At 37.2% G+C, this 19,031-nt stretch overlaps 1 protein-coding gene across 1 annotated transcript in view; it reads left to right on the top strand.

Annotated features, from left to right (window-relative positions):
- LOC129639695 (progesterone receptor-like) overlaps positions 1-18,565 on the top strand; it is a 243,796-nt gene extending 225,231 nt beyond the window's left edge. The window contains exons 3-5 of the mRNA XM_055564878.1: positions 4,609-4,753; positions 6,326-6,425; positions 18,426-18,565. Of these exons, the coding sequence (XP_055420853.1) occupies positions 4,609-4,753; positions 6,326-6,425; positions 18,426-18,434 (254 nt within the window). The 3' untranslated portion in view covers positions 18,435-18,565. The remainder of the gene's footprint in view (positions 1-4,608; positions 4,754-6,325; positions 6,426-18,425) is intronic.
- The last annotated feature ends 466 nt before the right edge of the window (positions 18,566-19,031 follow it).

Here is a 19,031-nt window from a genome sequence, read left to right as displayed (position 1 = left end):
AGGAGCCGTGTCTTGCTGAACTCTTCCTGTAGTGTTCATTCCCTTCCAGGCAGATATGTTTCTCTCGATTTACACATCTGTTTCCTTTGTGGACTTGTTCTCCCATGAATTTGGCATTTCCTGGTTCCATCTTCTAGTCCAGTAGTTTCTCAGTCTGCAGGGCTGGATTTGCTCACTTACGGCCTTGTCTTCAGCTCCCATTATATTCTCATGATTCCTACTTACGTGGTGACAACCTAGATTCTCTACAAAAGTATTGGACCATATATTTATTGTGCTTATTACACATTTCTACCTACATGAGCTTCCAAGCCAGCATGACCTTCTACTCCATAAGCCTAAGACCTTTCTCTGTATCTTGAAATGGCACTGCAGACAGAATCTTGGTTATAATCTTTTGCTCACTTTTCTCCTTCACCTCTGTCAACTCTGCTTATTATATGTATGATTCATTATACATGCTATTTACACTGCTACTACCTTGAGCTATTTTAAGTCCTTATCATTTTCCCCTAGGTTTCAGTCACAGCCCCCGGCTGACACTATTATCACAGTTTCACACTGCCCACAGATAGTCCTCAATTCTGCCACTAGGATCATCTTTTCAAAAGCAATTATCACCTGTTATATTATTCCCATCCCTTTCCAGAACAATGTCAAACTTCTTAGCCTTACTATTTCAGGTCCTTCCGGCTCCTGAATTTACATTCTCTCTCCCTCTCCCACTTCATGCACCTCTGAGGCTTGGTTCCCACAAAACTCTTTGCTCAATTTCCAGCCTTTCTTCATCCACTTTGTTTTCCCTACCTGGTGGCCCTTCGCTTCTCCCACATTTTCCCCCAGCTAGTCCCTAACTAGTCTTCAGGATGCTAATCAGCTTGCCCTAGGAAGATTTCCCCAAGCCTCCCCAGATTGAGTTGAAGGTCCCTTAGCTTTTTGAGGACTATGCTGCCTTAAATCTTTACACTCAAGGTCGCATTTGTGCATAAGTTCATCAAACATATGGTAGTGATTACACTTGCTGTGCTGAAGCTTCTTTGTGCTTGTGTGGGAAGGTGCTGAGATAGGTGATGCTCTTCCCTTGTTATAGATTAACTGTTTCAGTACATGACAGTTTTTACAGGAGCACAACCGGTATATTGTATCAAATCTTTGGGATTAAGCCAGGAGAACCTAGAAGGTCATGTAGGCCAGGTGTTACCGTACACTTTCTTTTCAGTTTGTTTTAGGCATTAAGGCTTGGACAGTTTGTGACAGAAATTATCAGGTCAAGTCACTTAAAAGGAAAGAGCATTTTTCTTTACTACTTGTTGAACACAATTACAGGTCATCCACCACTTCTCTGTGTGAAGGTTTTCATTTTGATCCTCATCTCAAAAGTACTGAGTTTACCTGATCATTATCATCAATGGGAATTTGATCTCAGTGTTCCCGTCTTTGTTTCAGTATAAAGTAATGAATGATATTACAGTTAATGGCTTCAAAAAACTGCACTTCTGTACTAAGCATGTTAAAGTCAATTTAACATTGTACACTTATCTCAGATAAACTCACTTAAAGGGGGAGTTAATAGAGTTATTTTTCTGATTTTTTTTTCATTCTGTTACATAGAAAGAATATACTTTCTGCTATAAATATTGGTAATTTTATATTTTATTTCACCAAGATTTGCCTTTTATATTATAACATACCCAAAATAAGCCAAGTCTATATGTGCCTCCCTTGAGGGAGTCTTGCTTTTCAGGAATTAGGAAACTTTATTATTTATCTCTTATCAAATGATCCTAAACTTAATGGAAGAAGTAATTACCCATTCTTTAAAGCCTATAAAGTATGTAGTTTACAAGTGGCATTTCTATACTAGATGTATTGAGTGACTCATAATTTAAAAAAAAAACAGGTAATATATAAACATGAACTTCAAGATGCATGTATAACATGAAAATAAAGAGAGAATTATGAAAATTGCGTGCCAAGTTTTTCTTGGCTAGTTATTTTTAGAGAGTCTTTCTGTACCTGAGTCAGTCAGGAAGTAAGCAATAAACACCAACTCTACAAAGTTTTAAAAACCAAAAACATCCTGCTATCAAAAACCAGACAAAAAAGAAAAACAGAATTTTCTGAAAAGACGTCAGGGCTTCACTGAATAGAAGGACAAGTTTGAAGAGGAGACAGAAACCAAGGCCTCTCTGGAGGGCCAAGACAAGCATCACAAATGACCCCATTGGATCCCACTGTCATTAGGCACCACCACCATCATAAGTAAAGCCTACCCATATCTTGATCTTTGTTTTACTATTTTTGGCTTCAAAGTCCAGATAGTAGGTATTCTACGGATCAAACCTAGATCACAAACCCAGGGAACCAGAGGCCTTAGCCAGCTTCCTTGTGGGAACGTAGGGTACTTGCTTTTGTAGTTTGGTTGACCAAACTGCAAACGATGGGAAGCTATTCGCATAGAGGGAAAAAGAGACAGGGAGTGGGAGGGAAGTCCCGCTGCCTCTAAAGGGGCAAATACCTGCTGTGGTACCGCTGATTATGAATACGTGCTAAGGTTGTTTTCAGTCTCTCTGAGACTAAGAATTTCCAGGAAGAAAAGAGTAGTCTTCCTGCTATTCATACGAAGATGGGAATAGCAGGAAGTACATGAAGGAAAGATAGCCTTTTCTGTTTACTTTGAGATAATTAACCAAATCAGGAAATAAAGTTCTTTTACCCTTGAGATCTAAAGAATTAAGTTTGACTCTTGAAATAGGTCCTTTGTAAGTGGACTTCAGCAGAGTCTTAGAAGGAATAGATGTTATTTTAAAAGTTTTATAGAATGTGGTTGATGATCCTACCAAAATGTTTGTTTTCTTTATACCTTCAATGGAATATTTCACCCACTTTTACTGTTTCAAGTACTCAAGTACAAATAATTTAGAGTTGTATATCTTTTGCTCCATATGTCCCCATACCTCTAACTCCTATGCAAACGGATCTTCCATTGGTCCCTCAAACAGGCCCAAAGCTTACTTATTTTCTCTCTCGCCTGTTTTTTCTCCTTTATTTTGTCTCAGTAATGCTGTTATCATCATCATGCACCATTCAAGTAAAAACTGAAACATCTATTTGACTTCCTCTTTTTCCAATCTGTATATATTCAGTTGCCAATTTCTTTAATTTTACTCTTTAAAACTTTCTCCTATGTGCTCTATCTTCTCTACTCCTACCTGTTGACTTATTTCGAGCTTTTATCATCTCTCTCCTGGCCTTTGGCAATAGCTCCCAATTTCTCTCCCTAACTTCAGTCCTTTTCCCTTGAACACATCCTCCACATGGCTGCCAGTGAGCCCTGCATAGTGTAAATCAGGCTATATCACTCCCCTTGCTGCTTCATAGGCATGCAAGACCACCCATGATCCAACACCAGCCCACGCCTCCAAACACCTCTTTGCCTTACCCTCCTTTACGTTATCAGTGCTAAACTGGTTATCTTTCCCCAAGCAGGCAAAAAGAGAATTGGAAAGAGCTGGGAAAAAACACTGACTATATAAGTCACGATGCATTTGCCCTTTTCCTGCCATTCTTCCTCTGCCACCAAAACCAGAGAAAGATCTAAAAGGGAGAGGTTGTGAAGGTGTGAAAGACCAGGACACTCACACCACACACACACACACCCACACACACACCCATATACATACAGACTTTAAAGCTCTTAAGCCATAGGGGAGTTTAAAATGAAACTGGATTAAGTTTCAGAAGGCAAAAGTGATCAGAAACCTGTGGAATCCACTCAAACTTTAATTAAGAGTTGTTAAAGAAAAATTAGAGGTAGCAAAACTGAAAACAGGGGTTTCACAAAATAAACCAATTTATGTTTAAATCCCAAAGAGTTGAGATTCCTCAGCAGTCTGACTTTCTTCTGCTCAGGCATTATCTCTGTCTGGGGCAGTTTTCCTACTCTCTCTACTGCCTGGTGGATTCCTTCTTACCTTCTCTATCCTTTAAGATTCTTTTTAGGGCAAGGGTTTTGTCTTACTCATCTTTGTAACGCAGCATTTTAACACAGTGCCTGGTCCATAATTGACTCCCCATAAATAAATGTTGCATGAATGACTGATACATGTTTGATTTAATTAGCGAGTTCCCAGAAATGCTAAATCACAATGACTAATTTTAATGAATTCCAATCTCTTATCCTTTTTAATTTTTTCTGACTTTATTATTATTATTTCCTGATTTTTTTTGTATATAAATATTTTGACTGAAAACATTACCCTTGTTGTTGTTGTTCCGTTGCTAAGTCATGTCCAATCCGTTGCAACCCCATGGACTGTAGCACACCACGCTTCCCTGTCCTTCACTATCTCCCAGAGTTTTGCTCAAACTCATGTCCGTTGAGTCAATGATGCCATCCAACCATCTCATCTTCTGTCACCCTCTTCTCCTCCTGCTCTCAATCTTTCCCAGCATCAGGGTCTGTTCCAGTGAGTCAGCTCTTTGTATCAGGTGGCCAAGGTATTGGAGCATACCCTACTTACATCTGTTTTCAAATGTTTATTTTTCAGGTTTTGACATAGTGATTTTTGACACAGGGATCATTCTATTTTTAAATTCGTTTTGTAGGTTTTCGGAACTTATATATTGATGACCAAATAACTCTCATCCAGTATTCTTGGATGAGTTTAATGGTATTTGGACTAGGATGGAGATCTTATAAGCGTGTCAGTGGACAGATGCTATATTTTGCGCCTGATCTAATACTAAATGAGTAAGTAGTAACTTGACTTTTGTTGTTGTTATTATCAAAAGTGTATATGTAGGATAATCTTGAAAACTACATTTCAGTAGATGATCATACACCCAGTGTCCTAAATAATAAAAATTTCCTGAAATGTTTCTTGGAACTACCTCAAAATATAACTTGAACTGACAATATTAGTAAAAATGTATTATTCGTGATTTGCTATTTAGAGCTTTCTCTTTTATTTCAATATATAGTAGTTGTCACAAATAAAAATTTCTTAAACTTCAGAAATGTATCAAGAAATACATTTGGTCTTCTTAAAGACCAAATAAATGTTTAGTTTATCAAGTTAAAATTTTTACATTGGCAGTAATGAAGATAATGAAGTAAACGAGGAATAATTTTGCTTAAAGGTATTGACTTACCTTCAAAAAGTAAAAATATTATTTGTCTTCCTAGAGGATAAATTAGACTGGTAATTTATTTAAAACATTGAAAGATAATAAAATTGAATCCAATTTGCTTGATTATATTGGAATTACTATACTTAACTTTCTACATATAACTTTAAACTGAATAAGAATCTTTTCATGAAAGTATTTGTACTGAACTAATTGAGTCTGTTGACTCAGAATTATGTAAAATGATAAGTTATACTAAACTTTACTAAACTTACTAAACTTTACTAAACTTACCAAACTTTACTAAACTTTAGAGATTGCAGGTAATGTTCATATATGTTATTCTATTTTATCCCACAGTCCCTTGAAATTTGTAAGGAATCAGCACCCTTTATTTCACAGTTCAGAAAACTAAGGCAGAGGAGACTTCGTAATTTGCCAAAGAATCCAAGTGATGGTTGGGATTAATTTTATCTCTCCTGAGTCAAATCTAGTTTTGTCTTGTTTTTCCCACTATTCCTGATCACTTCTTTGACTAGTGCAGATACTACAAAACAGTACATAGCTGAGAAAATACCTTAAGTAAATGCCCTTGGTATTTCAGAATTCATGTTTGTCTTGTCAATTATTTAATGCCGCTAATGTTCTCTTTTCTATATCACCATATATTTCCTCTAAAATCATTCACAGTGTAGCCATTTTACACGAATATTCTAAACTGAATGCACCAAAGTATTCTACACTATTCAATTTCTGTGAATTCACTCTCCCATTGGATTGCACACGAAATTGTACATAGTTTATCCACAAGGAAAAAAAAATCAGTAAAGAAATATTTTCTGAGTGTTTCTCAGCACCACATTTTTAACTGCTACAACTTTGCTCTCCTTTCTTGGGTTAGGTTTTTAAAATGTGATAGTAAAAGTGAAGAGCAACATTAATCTTAGTTAATGTGTATTTAAAATAAACTTCCAACTTCAAAAATTTTTAACCTCAAAATCCATCAGTGTGAGTAAATTTAGAAGACGTTTAAAATTCCAAATATTGAGTTTGTTTATAAAAAGCCATGTTCAACAAATCAGGTAATAAATAAAACTCATAACCGTTCATAAATTACTTAAACTAGCTAAGACCGTGTGTGTTTATTTTTTTTTCCACTGTTGGTTTTTCTTTTGTGTGTTGTATGTGGTGCAAGACAGCGGATGAAGGAGTCATCATTCTATTCATTATGCCTAACCATGTGGCAGATCCCACAGGAGTTTGTGAAGCTTCAAGTCAGCCAAGAAGAGTTCCAAGTGAGTATAAGTAACTGAATGCAAGAGATTTGCTTTTTTAATTTTTAATTCATTAAGGAAACCTCAAACAACAGTACTATTGTATGATTATAGATGAGTTATGAATCTTAATGAGTTGGAAACTGCAAAAGAGAAGCATCTATAGACTATAGTAAAGTTACCTCATATTTCTCAGATTTTATCTATCACCTAATACTAAAATAGCCCATCAAGTAAGCCAGTTTCTATTCTTTTTTTGGGTAAAACATGATTAAATAACTTTTTCATATTCATCCAATTAACTATTATAAACTAATTAATACTGCGTAAACACAGTCTATGCTTCCCTTCACCCCCACCCTACAAAGGATTTACTCTATAAAGCACACAGTTTTATTTGTAACTGTTCACGTTATGTCAGGATAGTTATATATGTCTAACAGTTACAACACATAACTGCAAGAATCAGTAGCATAATATAATAACAGTTTATGGACCACTCACAGTCAGTCCAGAGGGTTGGCCAAGAAAACCCAGGCTCCTTTCATCCAGAGGCTCTACCCTTTGTATCAGCTTGGAGTCTTCCATTTTATCTGACTAGAGGATGAGCACTGAGTAAGAGAAGGTTTGAAGACTAGATCTGGAACTATCTTCCACCCACGTTCTATGCTATGCTATGCTAAGTCACTTCAGTCGTGTCCGACTCTGTGCGACCCCGTAGACGGCAGCCCACCAGGCTCCCCCGTCCCTGGGATTCTCCAGGCAAGAACACTGGAGTGGGCTGCCATTTCCTTCTCCAATGCATGAAAGTGAAAAGTGAAAGTGAAGTCACTCAGTCGTGTCCGACTCTTAGCGACCCCATGGACTGCAGCCTACCAGGCTCCTCCGTCCATGGGATTTTCCAGGCAAGAGTACTGCACCCTAATTGTGGGAGAGCTCGGGAATGCCCCCTAGCTGTGTACCTAGAAGAAATCGCGCTGGTCACCACAAGAGTGGGCAGACGTCCATTCATTCATTCTCACACACAAAGAACATGTGCCCCTCTGCCTCCATGGATCTCCCAGGGTCTGTGTGGAACACTTTTTAAATTGCTTCCACCTTTTACCCTTTCCTGTGCCCTTCCCACACACAGGTAGACTCAACCTTGACTGTTTGAATTGGTTCCTCCTTCAGTCATTGTGATTTGAAAGGAAACCACAGAGAGCTAAGACCTGAGGTAGGAAGTGAGACAGGAGTCTTTCTCAGAAAAGATTTCTGCAAGGATTTCCTTCTAGAGGCATGGATCTTACATGGTAGGGCCAGGGGAGCATATCAAGAGGAAAGGCAGAAAAGCTGAACTCGTAAGAAGGCAGTTTACCTCATGAAGTCTGTGCTCAGACACAGATCGCTTTCATGCATTGGAGAAGGAAATGGCAACCCACTCCAGTGTTCTTGCCTGGAGAATTCCAGGGACGGGGGAGCCTGGTGGGCTGCCGTCTATGGGGTCGCACAGAGTCGGACACGACTGAAGCGACTTAGCAGCAGCAGCAGCAGGGAACCATAGCCCTTTACCCGACCCTTGGGAAGTCTATCTGGAGCACAGACCTTCAAGCATAATTTGATTAAAAAAAGCACAAAGTAGACAAAGGAATTGATATGGGACTGGCCAACAATCAACTGAAAGAACTTTAATAATACAGCAGTCAACTCCTGTCAATTCTTTTCTTGGTCGTAATGAATTCAATAGTAGATGTATCATAGATGGTCCTAGGTCTCCCAAATTAGTTGATAGCGTTAACATAATACTGTATTTATGGGTAGGCTACATTATGCAGGGAACCAAACAAGCCCTAAACCTCAGTAGCTTTCAAAAATTTCAAGTACTTATTCTTCTTACTATATTTTCACTGCAGATCTACAGGGAGACTCATTGTTATCACTCAGGTGTTCAGGCAGATGGAGGCAGCATCTTGACACCTGCCTCCATAATCACTAGAGCAGTGCTAAGGGAAGACAGTTGTAAGGAAAGGAAGGGAGATACACATGACTTCCACTCACATACCATGGAAGGCAAGGTTTTCAGCCATTTTCAACTTTAAGAAAAGGGAAAATCATGTACTTAGTGAATAGTACTACGTATAGAAACATATATAAATTATTTAGTATTATATGTAATAATTTGTGTAATAAAATCTACACAGATTTTAATGGGATTTTGAGGAGACACTTGGCACAGCTATTGAAATTCATCTTTAAATCTTAAAAAATAGGTAAGTATTACAAAAATATGGGGATGGGGAGAGAATTAGAAAGTTAGAATAATGAATAATGTGGAAAATACATACTCTGAATTCTTAGTCAAATCAGACTATATATACTAGAACTTTGTATCCTATAATGGAAACACTAGAAGTCTTTGAGTATGGAACAAATAAATATTGTTGAGAAAAGAAGCTTTATGTTTGAGGAAAACTTAGTTTGAATATTTAGCTAAAATTGTATCCTAAAATAAGTGGCTCATAGTTGTAAACACTTTAGCTTGTTAAAAATAAGCTAAAAGGAAAAAAAAATAAGCTAAAAGGAATAAAAATGAGAAATCTCAAAGAATACTTTTAAAAAATATATGCAATAGGAAAGTTGGCCAAAGAAAAGTTCAATGACTTGATAAGAATTTAAACCACCCATCTGCCATTAAAAATTAAAATACAGATACCCAGGAAAATATGGCAGGTTGAATACACACTTTAATCATTGTTCCTTTTAAACTACATAAAACTATTAGTCAAGGGATTTCTTTAAAAATAAAATAAAGTAAATAAAATGAAAGAAATATCAGTAGCAATAAAATCCCACAAGCCAGCAAGCAGAAACTAATTTAGTGTACCTGAGAAAGTGGAGGGCTTCCCGGGTGGTTCAGTGGTAAAGAACCTGCCTGCCAGTGCAGGAGACGCAGAAGATGCAAGGTTCTGTCTTTGGGTCAAGAAGATCCTCTGGAGGAGGAAATGGCAACCCGCTCCAGTATTCTTGCCTGGCAGAACCCATGGACAGAGGAGCCTGGCAGGCCACAGTTCACGTGGTCTCAAAGAGTCAGATGTGACTGAATGAGAAAGTGGTTTCTAAGCCAGAAGTAAGAAAAGTCAAAAAGCAAGTACCTTGATTTGTATCACTGAACCTCTAACATGTTTTGCAGTTAGTGACAACAGTAATCTTTTTTTTTTTTAATGAGAGTGAAAGTAGAATTAAAAACACCAAGTTCTCTTGAAAATGTGTTTCTAAATATCCACCAATGGTGCAGTTGTTCTGCAACTAAGGCAGAGATTGTAGGTTTATTCCCTGAAGAGGATGTAACAGAAGGCAGTTGGGTTGGTGGACTGCAGGCACTGATGAGGGTGAAGGGGGATAGTGTGAACAGATTAAGATTATATACCAAATGCTGAGACAACACCCTCCAAAATCACCAGTCCTCTGGAACACTGTCATCCAGGTTTATATTCTCCAGATAGGAAAATGAAAGATTCTTGTATAAAGAATTTATTAAGCTAGAAAAAAAAGAACTAAATATGCTAATAGCAAGGCTTTCTCTTTAAATTGCTCAACCAGAATGCCCTACACTAAAGCTTATAGTCAATAATAACTACTCATTCAAACAGAACTAGCAATCAGCTTTATAGTTTCCATGCTTGAATATAAATAAACAACCAGGGCATCTGAGGAAGGTCTTTGATATCAAACATAAAGACAAAATAGAAAAATAATTTAGAGGAAAGAGAGACCATGGAGAAATTTAAAAGCTATCCTTTGTTGTTGTTGAGTCACCCAGTCATGTCCGGCTCTTTGCGACCCCATGGACTGCAGCACGCCAGGCTTCCCTGTCCTTCACCATCTCCCAGAGCTTGTTCAAACTCATGTCCATTGAGTCAGTGATGCCATCCAACCATCTCATCCTCTGTCGTCCCCTTCTCCTCCTGCCTTCAATCTTTCCCAGCATCAGGGTCTTTTCCAGTGAGTCAGGTCTTCACATCAGGTGGCCAAAGTACTGGAGTTTCATCTTCAGCATCAGTCTTTCCAATGAATATTCGGGACTGATTTCCTTTAGGATGGACTGGTTGGATCTCCTTGCTGTCCAAGGGACTCTCAAGAGTCTTCTCCAACACCACAGTTCAGAAGCATCAATTCTTCAGCACTCAGCCTTTTCATGGTCCAACTCTCACATCCATACATGACTACTGGAAGTGAAAGTTGCTCAGTCGTGTCTGACTCTTTGTGACCCCATGGACTATACAGTCCATGGAATTCTCCAGGCCAGAAGACTGGAGTGGGTAGCCCTTCTCTTCTCCAGGGGATCTTCGCAACTCAGGGATCAAATCCAGGTCTCTGGCATTGCAGGCAGATTCTTTACCAGCTGAGCCACAATTACTACTGGAAAAACCATAGCTTTGACTAGACAAACCTTTGTCAGCAAAGTAATATCTCTGCTTTTTAATATGCTGTCTAGGATGGTCATATCTTTTCTTTCAAGGAGCAAGCGTCTTTTAATTTCATGGCTGCAGTCACCACCTGCAGTGATTTTGGAGCCCAAGAAGATAAAGTCTGCCACTGTTTCCATTGTTTCCCCATCTATTTGCTATGAAATGATGGGACCGGATGCCATGATCTTCGTTTTTTGAATGTTGAGTTTTAAGCCAACTTTTTCACTCTCCTCTTTCACCTTCATCAAGAGACTCTTTAGTTCCTCTTTGCTTTCTGCCATAAGGGTAGTGTCATCTGCATATCTAAGTGAATGAGTGAGTGAAAGTTGCTCAGTCATGTCTGATTCTTTGTGACCCCATGGTCTGTAGCCTGCCAGGCTCCACTGTCCATGGAATTCTCTAGGTAAGAATACTGGACTGGTTTGCCATTCCCTTCTCCAGGGGATCTTCCTAACCCAGGGATCGAACCCAGGTCTCCCACAGTGCAGGGGGATTCTTTACCATCTGAGCCACCAGGAAAGCCCTATCTCCATATCTGAGGTTATTTATATTTCTCCTGGCAATCTTGATTCTAGCTTGTGCTTTATCCAGCCCAGCATTTTGCATGATGTACTCTGCATGAAAGTTAAACAAGCAAGGTGACAGTATACAACCTTGACATACTCCTTTCCCAATTTGGAACCAGCCCATTATTCCATGTCTGGTTCTAACTGTTGCTTCTTGTCCTGCATACAGTTTTTGCAGGAAGGAAGGAAGTTGGCCTGGTATTCACATCCCTTTAAGAATTTTCCAGTTTATTTTGATCTACCCAGTCAAAGGCTTTAGCATAGTCAGTGAAGCAGAAGTAGAGGATTTTCTGGAATTGTCTTGCTTTTTCTAAGATCCAGCAGATTCTGGCAATTTGATCTGTTGTTCCTCTGCCTTTTCTAAATCCAGTTGAACATGTGGAAGTTCTCGGTTCATGTACTGTTGAAGCCTCACATGGAGAATTTTGAGTATTCCTTTGATAGTGTGTGAGATGAGTGCAATTGTGCAGTAGTTTGAATATTCTGTGGCATTGCCTTTCTTTGGGATTGGAATGAAAACTGACCTTTTCCAGTCTTGTGGCCACTGCTGAGCTTTCCAAATTTGCTGGCATATTGAGTGCAGCACTTTCACAGCATCATCTTTTAAGATTTGAAATAGCTCAGCTGGAATTCCATCACCTGCACTAGCTTTGTTTGTAGTGGTGCTTTCTAAGGCCCACTTGACTTCGCACTCCAGAATATATGGCTCTTGGTGAGTGATCACACCATTGTGATTATCTGGGTCATGAAGATCTTTTTTGTGTAGTTCTTCTGTGTCTTCTTGCCACCTCTTGTTAATATCTTCTGCTTCTGTAAGGTCTATACCATTTCTGTCCTTTATTGAGCCCATTTTTGCATGAAATATTCCCTTGGTATCTCTAATTTTCTTGAAGAGATCTCTAGTGTTTCCCATTCTATTGTTTTCCTCTGTTTGTTTGCAGCGTTTACTTAGGAAGACTTTCTTATCTCTCCTTGCTATTGTTTGGAATCTGCCTTCAGATGGATATATCTTTTCTTTTCTCCTTTGCCTTTCACTTCTCTTCTTTAGAAAGGTAAAAGAACATATTCTATTCATGAAACAATACTGAATATATGACAAAGGAATAACACAAAGAAAAGAATTCTTGGAAAAAAATACATACATATATATAAAATTTTAAAGTGCCTAGAGATTTTGAAAGTTGGAAAACCTCTCAAAAGCAGAGGAAAAAATATCACTGTTCAGAAGGAAGTGTGCTTGTGTGCATGCTCGGTCATTTAGTCACGTCCAACTCTTTGTGACCCTATTGATTGTAGCCCACCAGGCTCCTCAGTCCTTGGAATTCCCAGGTAAGAATACTGGAATGAGTTGCCATTTCCTTCTCCAGGGGATCTTCCAGCCCAGGGATTGAACTTGCATCTCCTACAGGCAGATTCTTTTCCACTGAGCCACTTTGGATGTCCTAAATAGATGTTGGCAAAATTTAAAACTTCGGTGCATCAAAGGACCCAACACAAAGAAAGGTTAATCCATTGATTTGGTCAAAATATTGAAAAAGATATCTGATAAAGTAAGAGTATTAATATCCAGATGACATAAAGAATCTCTGCAATCCAACAACAACAAAAAGTAAACCAATTTAAAAATAAAGGCCTTAATAGACATTTCTCAAAAGATTTACAAATAGCCATCAAGCACATGAAAAGATGCTCAGCATCACTAATCGTTAGAGAAGCACAAAAGCCACAGGTGGATACCACTTCACACCCATCGGTATGGTTACTTACTGTCAGTAAAACAAAAAAATTATACTTGGAAAGAAGTCCTAGTTAATTCTATATGACTTGACTGTGATAACATTTTACATAGCTAAAATAATAAACTCTAAATATTGATCTAAGAAATATTATGAAAATTTTATTAGGAAGATGAGGAAAAGGAAGTTCTTCACATGTGAGTATATGATTGTGGTATAGGGGTGATCAGAGAAGGCAATGGCACCCCACTCCAGTACTCTTGCCTGGAAAATCCCATGGACAGAGGAGACTGGTGGGCTGCAGTCCATGGGGTCGCTAAGAGTCGGACACGACTGAGCGACTTCACTTTCACTTTTCACTTTCATGCATTGGAGAAGGAAATGGCAACCCACTCCAGTGTTCTTGCCTGGAGAATCCCAGGGACGGGGGAGCCTGGTGGGTTTCCGTCTATGGGGTGGCACAGAGTTGGACATGACTGAAGCGACTTAGCAGCAGCATAGGGGTGATGATCTGGAATATGGAAATAGAGCTTTAGCCCTATTTTCCTTACTGTTAAGAATTCAAATAACAGCAATATAAGGATGTCACTTAAGAAGGAAAGACCAAAATAAATAGTTGAAAAAATTGAAAGCATTGGCTTTCTGAGCATGGGAAAATTGGGGTTGCCTAGGTAGGACTCTTTGCCTTAATAAAGTTACAGCACTGACTAAATATTTTAAAACTGGGCTTTAAACCACAAACTTAGAAAATATATCTTAGTGCAAAAAAAAATGAGTACAAAACAGAAAAAAAAATTTAAATAAAACCAAATCACTAATAAGCATTCGCAAAGAGTCGGACACTATGATGAATGTCATTTCTGATATTTAAAGGATATATTCTTATAAGTGGAACTATTAGAGTAAAAGATATTAACTTTCTTAACACTCAAAATAAATATTTCTAAATTATCAACACTTCTTACTATTTATGTTGGGTGGTTGGTTCTGAGCAATTTTCATTTAGGGTAATTTTTTTTTTAGAGAGAAAAATAAAATATCATCTCATTTTCATTTCTCCAGTTGTTAGTGAGGTTGAATAATTGTTTTTTTTTTACATTTTATTTATTTCTTTTATATATATATATATAAATAAAATTAAAAAAAATTTTTTTAAATAAATAAATAAAATGTAAAAAAAAAAAATAAAATAAAATAAAAAATTATTCAACCTCACTAACAACTGGAGAAATGAAAATGAGATGATATTTTATTTTTCTCTCTAAAAAAAAAGATTACCCTAAATGAAAATTGCTCAGAACCAACCACCCAACATAAATAGTAAGAAGTGTTGATAATTTAGAAATATATATTTTGAGTGTTAAGAAAGTTAATATCTTTTACTCTAATAGTTCCACTTATAAGAATATATCCTTTAAATATCAGAAATGACATTCATCATAGTGTCCGACTCTTTGCGACCCCATGGACTGCAGCATGCTAGGCTTCTCTGTCCATCACCAACTCCCGGAGCTTACTCAAACTCATGTCCATTGAGTTGGTGATGCCATCCAACCATCTTATCCTCTGTTGTCCCCGTCTCCTCCTGCCCTCAATCATTCTCAGCATCAGGGTCTTTTCCAATGAGTCAGTTCTTCCCATCAGGTGGCCAAAGTATTGGAGTTTCAGCTTCAGCATCAGTCCTTCCAATGAATATTCCGGACTGATTTCCTTTAGGAAGGACTGGTTGGTTCTCCTTGCAGTCCAAGGGACTCTCAAGAGTCTTCTCCAACACCACAGTTCAAAAGCATTAATTCTTCAGCACTCAGCTTTCTTTATAGTCCAACTCTCACATCCATACATGACTACTGGAAAAACCATAGCTTTGACTAGATGGACCTTTGTTGGCAAAATAATGTCTCTGCTTTTTAATATGCTGTCTAGGTTGGTCATAGCTTTTCTTCCAAGGGGCAAGTGTCTTTTAATTTCGTGGTTGCAGTCGCCATCTGCAGTGATTTTGGAGCCCCCCAAAATAAAGTCTGTCACTGTTTTCACTGTTTCCCCATCTATTTGCCATGAAGTGATGGGACCGGATGCCATGATCTTAGTTTTCTGAATGTTGAGCTTTAAGCCAATTTTTTCACTCCCCTCTTTCACTTTCATCAGAAGGCTCTTTAGTTCTTCTTTGCTTTCTGCCATAACAGTGGTTTCATCAGCATATCTGAGGTTATTGATATTTCTCCCGGAAATCTTGATTCCAACTTGTGCTTCCTCCAGCCCAGTGTTTCTCATGATGTACTCTGCATATAAGTTAAATAAGCAGGATGACAATATACAGCCTTGACGTACTCCTTTTCATGGAACCAGTCTGTTGTTCCATGTCCCGTTCTAACTGTTGCTTCCTGACCTGCATACAGGTTTCTCAAGAGGCAGGTCAGGTGGTCTTGTATTCCCATCTCTTCAAGAATTTTCCAGTTTCTTGTGGTCCACATAGTCAAAGGCTTTGGCATAGTCCATAAAGCAGAAGTAGATGTTTTTCTGGAACTCTCTTGCTTTTTCCATGATCCAGCTGAGGTTGGCAATTTGATCTCTGGTTTCTCTGCATTTTCTAAATCCAGCCTGCACATCTGGAAGTTCACATTTCGCGTACTGTTGAAGCCTGTCTTAGAGAATTTTGAGCATTACTTTACTAGCATGTGAGATGAGTGCAAGTATTGTTTATATTAGTAAAATATTGCATGATGTTGCATGATGCAAGTGTTGAATGATAAAATAATTAAATAACTTGCATTTACTACACATTTCTGTGATATTAAATTTTACGTGAGAATTAAAACATTCATATATGAACAATTTTGAATGATTTGATTATGTAAATATTCTCAATATAATATTATTAAATATCCCAAACTATTGGATTGTAGGAGCTCAGGTGACTTATAATTTTCTTGGTATTTTCGGTATTTTTCAAAATTTTTCTAATTGATACACACTATTTTTAAATAACTAAATCAAAAATAAGTATTTTTTAAAGTATTCTCATCTAAAATAGCAAGCATATTGCTAACTGCCCTTGACTCACTCTCTCCCACTTGCCACTAATATATTTACAAGAAATGCTGAAAACCCACATATGGAATCAATAAGAATCTCAGAGAAAATTCTCCAGTCATGTAATGCTGAGTAATAATTAAGAAAACAATGAATTAATATAAAGAGCTCAAATAAAATAGAAATAACTTCTTTACAGCTGGTTCATCATAGATCTGAAATCTAAGGAAGAGAGTAGAAAGGAGAATAATTTTCAGAGATATCCCAGGAGCATAGGATGAGAGCCTAGTGATTAGATGATCATATCCTGGGAGCATGTTGTTAGTGGTTGATACTAATAGTGTGAGGCAGGATGAGATTAGGCCTGATTTTCCTGAAGTAAGGATAATTGCTTCAAGTCTGGTCCTCAACAGGTAGATGGACAGTGTCGAAGGCTTTGGGTTGCTAGTTTTCCAGCTCAATGAGAAAACAATACTTCAGTAATCAGAAGAAAAAATAATTTTATAGTCATGGTGAAGAGTGAGGGAGATGTGAAAATTGGTTGGGATTGTTAAAAAGAGTTATGGATGTTTAAAATAGTTGCTATATGAAGTAAAGGGAATAGGTTATGATACTATATGTTATAACACTATATGTTATGATACACATACAGTTAAGTTTACTAGGTAAGTTAAAGAACATCTCAGCTTATTTTAGAGCCATATTAATGGATCATGCATTTGACTTAGCATCTGCTCAAAAGAGCATCTGACATTATTGTACATTCCTGTCTCAAATATTTAGTTTACAACTATACATATGCTGCATCTTTTTTGTTTTTTGTCTCCTGACTATTGATACAAGAGAAAGTCATTGATGTCAAGACAGGCTTCAACATGATATACATAGAGTTAAGATTTCAGTTGGCGCAAAAGTGTCCTATTGCCCAAATTACATAAGTCCCTTTTATACTGAGGATCTGAGCTCTTGAAGACTCTAAACCAGAGTTAACTCTTAGTTTCTATTGGCTTATTATCTCTGGCCTTCTTTTTCCAAGGGAAGTAGAAGTCAAGGTCTGTTGGGATACAGGGAATAAAGAAAGAGGTTTTTTAAAAGCTTTATTTATCTACCTTTGCTGGAGACATAGAGTTGACTTTGCTCAAATGAAGTACACTTCTCTCTAGAAATATTGCTAAAGGTGAAGATCATAAATATCTAGATGCATAAATCCATAGATTATGTGATTTTTCTTTCAGTAATCTGGATATAGTTGTGGAAACTTCACTTATGGTTGAAGATTTGTTTGTGGGACAGCTGCGACCCAAGTAAGAGGAAATAAGGGAGCTGGGAGTTCTGGTAATACAGTTGCTAAAGAAACCAACCAGGACATCTCAGACAGGTCACAACAGAAGAACCAGAAAGACTTAGGAGAAAGGCTGTAGGTTTATTGACTACGTAGTGGAAACAAGAGAATGGGCTACAGTAAGACGTTGTGCCTAAGATTTGGATGTATGAATTAAAGGTTTCTGAGGTAGAAGTGTGAATTACCAGTTAACATCATAATGGAAACGACAGGCATTTATCAATAAAATCAGCAACAAAATTTAAGTATTTACCATTACTGTTATTATTTAATATTGTTCTGGAAGACTTAACCAATGTATTGAACCATGAAGGAGAAATGACAGCTACAACTGTTGGAAAGGAAAAAATTAGGATATTATCTGAGTGTGGTATTGTCGTATACCAAAAAAAAAAAAAGGATAATCCAACACAAACTGTTAGATTTAACAATATTAATAAATGAATACATAAATAAAATAGAGTATAGCCAAGTGGCTGAATATAAGAGAAAATTCAAACATCAATGACTTTCTCTTGTATCAATAGTCAGGAGACAAAAAACAAAAAAGATGCAGCATATGTGTAGTTGTAAACTTAAACTAAATATTTGAGGCAGGAATGTACAATAATGTCAGATGCTCTTTTGAGCAGATGCTAAGTCAAATGCATAATCCATTAATATGGCTCTAAAATAAGCTGAGATGTTCTTTAACTTACCTAGTTGTTGTTACCATATTCTTCAAAAGAACTAGAAGTTTTACATGTCCTAAAACTGTTAGTAGCACTCTTTTCTATTTAGATATTTGTTTCTAGAGTTGCGTATCAAAAGAGATCACTGTACAGTTCAGAAAGTTATATTATAAAGTGCTAGTGTCATCTTTTTAAACATAACTGCCATTTATAATTATCTTCTTACAGTTCCTTTAGAAGGACTAAGAAGTCAAAACCAGTTTGAAGAGATGAGATCAAGTTACATTAGAGAGCTCATCAAGGCAATTGGTTTGAGGCAAAAAGGAGTTGTCCCTAGCTCACAGCTTACAAAACTTCTTGATAACTTGCATGATGTAAGTATTTTGGTTTTTAGAATATCAGTGATTGTTCTCTGAATTCTATCTATTACTTTAGTGTGAAGTACAAGTTTTACTTCATGTGTGTTCGTCAAATTTATGTTTATACTTACACTTTAAAACAGTACTTGCATCATACTGCTCACAATTTATATTGTGCTTTTTTCATTTTCAGTATAGATCACTGAAATATCCTTTTACTAGTATTTGTGAAATTTGAGAGTAATGTAATGGTTGATAGGAATTGTGATACATATTCTTGAAAATGCTCCAAAATGTTCTTGTCTTAAATTAGAAAATATTTTATGTAAACTGGAAAAGCAAAGATATGGATGTGGAGAAAAAGACTCTCATACCATTTTGGGTGGAGTTATAAGTCAGCAACAATGCTAATGGACAATCTAGCAGTGTGTGGCAATAGTTAAAGGTTGCATTCTTTTCATATTCCCACTTTTTA

This window comes from Bubalus kerabau, chromosome X, assembly GCF_029407905.1.
Source record: "Bubalus kerabau isolate K-KA32 ecotype Philippines breed swamp buffalo chromosome X, PCC_UOA_SB_1v2, whole genome shotgun sequence".
Classification (NCBI taxonomy): Eukaryota; Metazoa; Chordata; class Mammalia; order Artiodactyla; family Bovidae; genus Bubalus; species Bubalus kerabau.
This window is presented reverse-complemented; position numbering and strand designations above follow the sequence as displayed.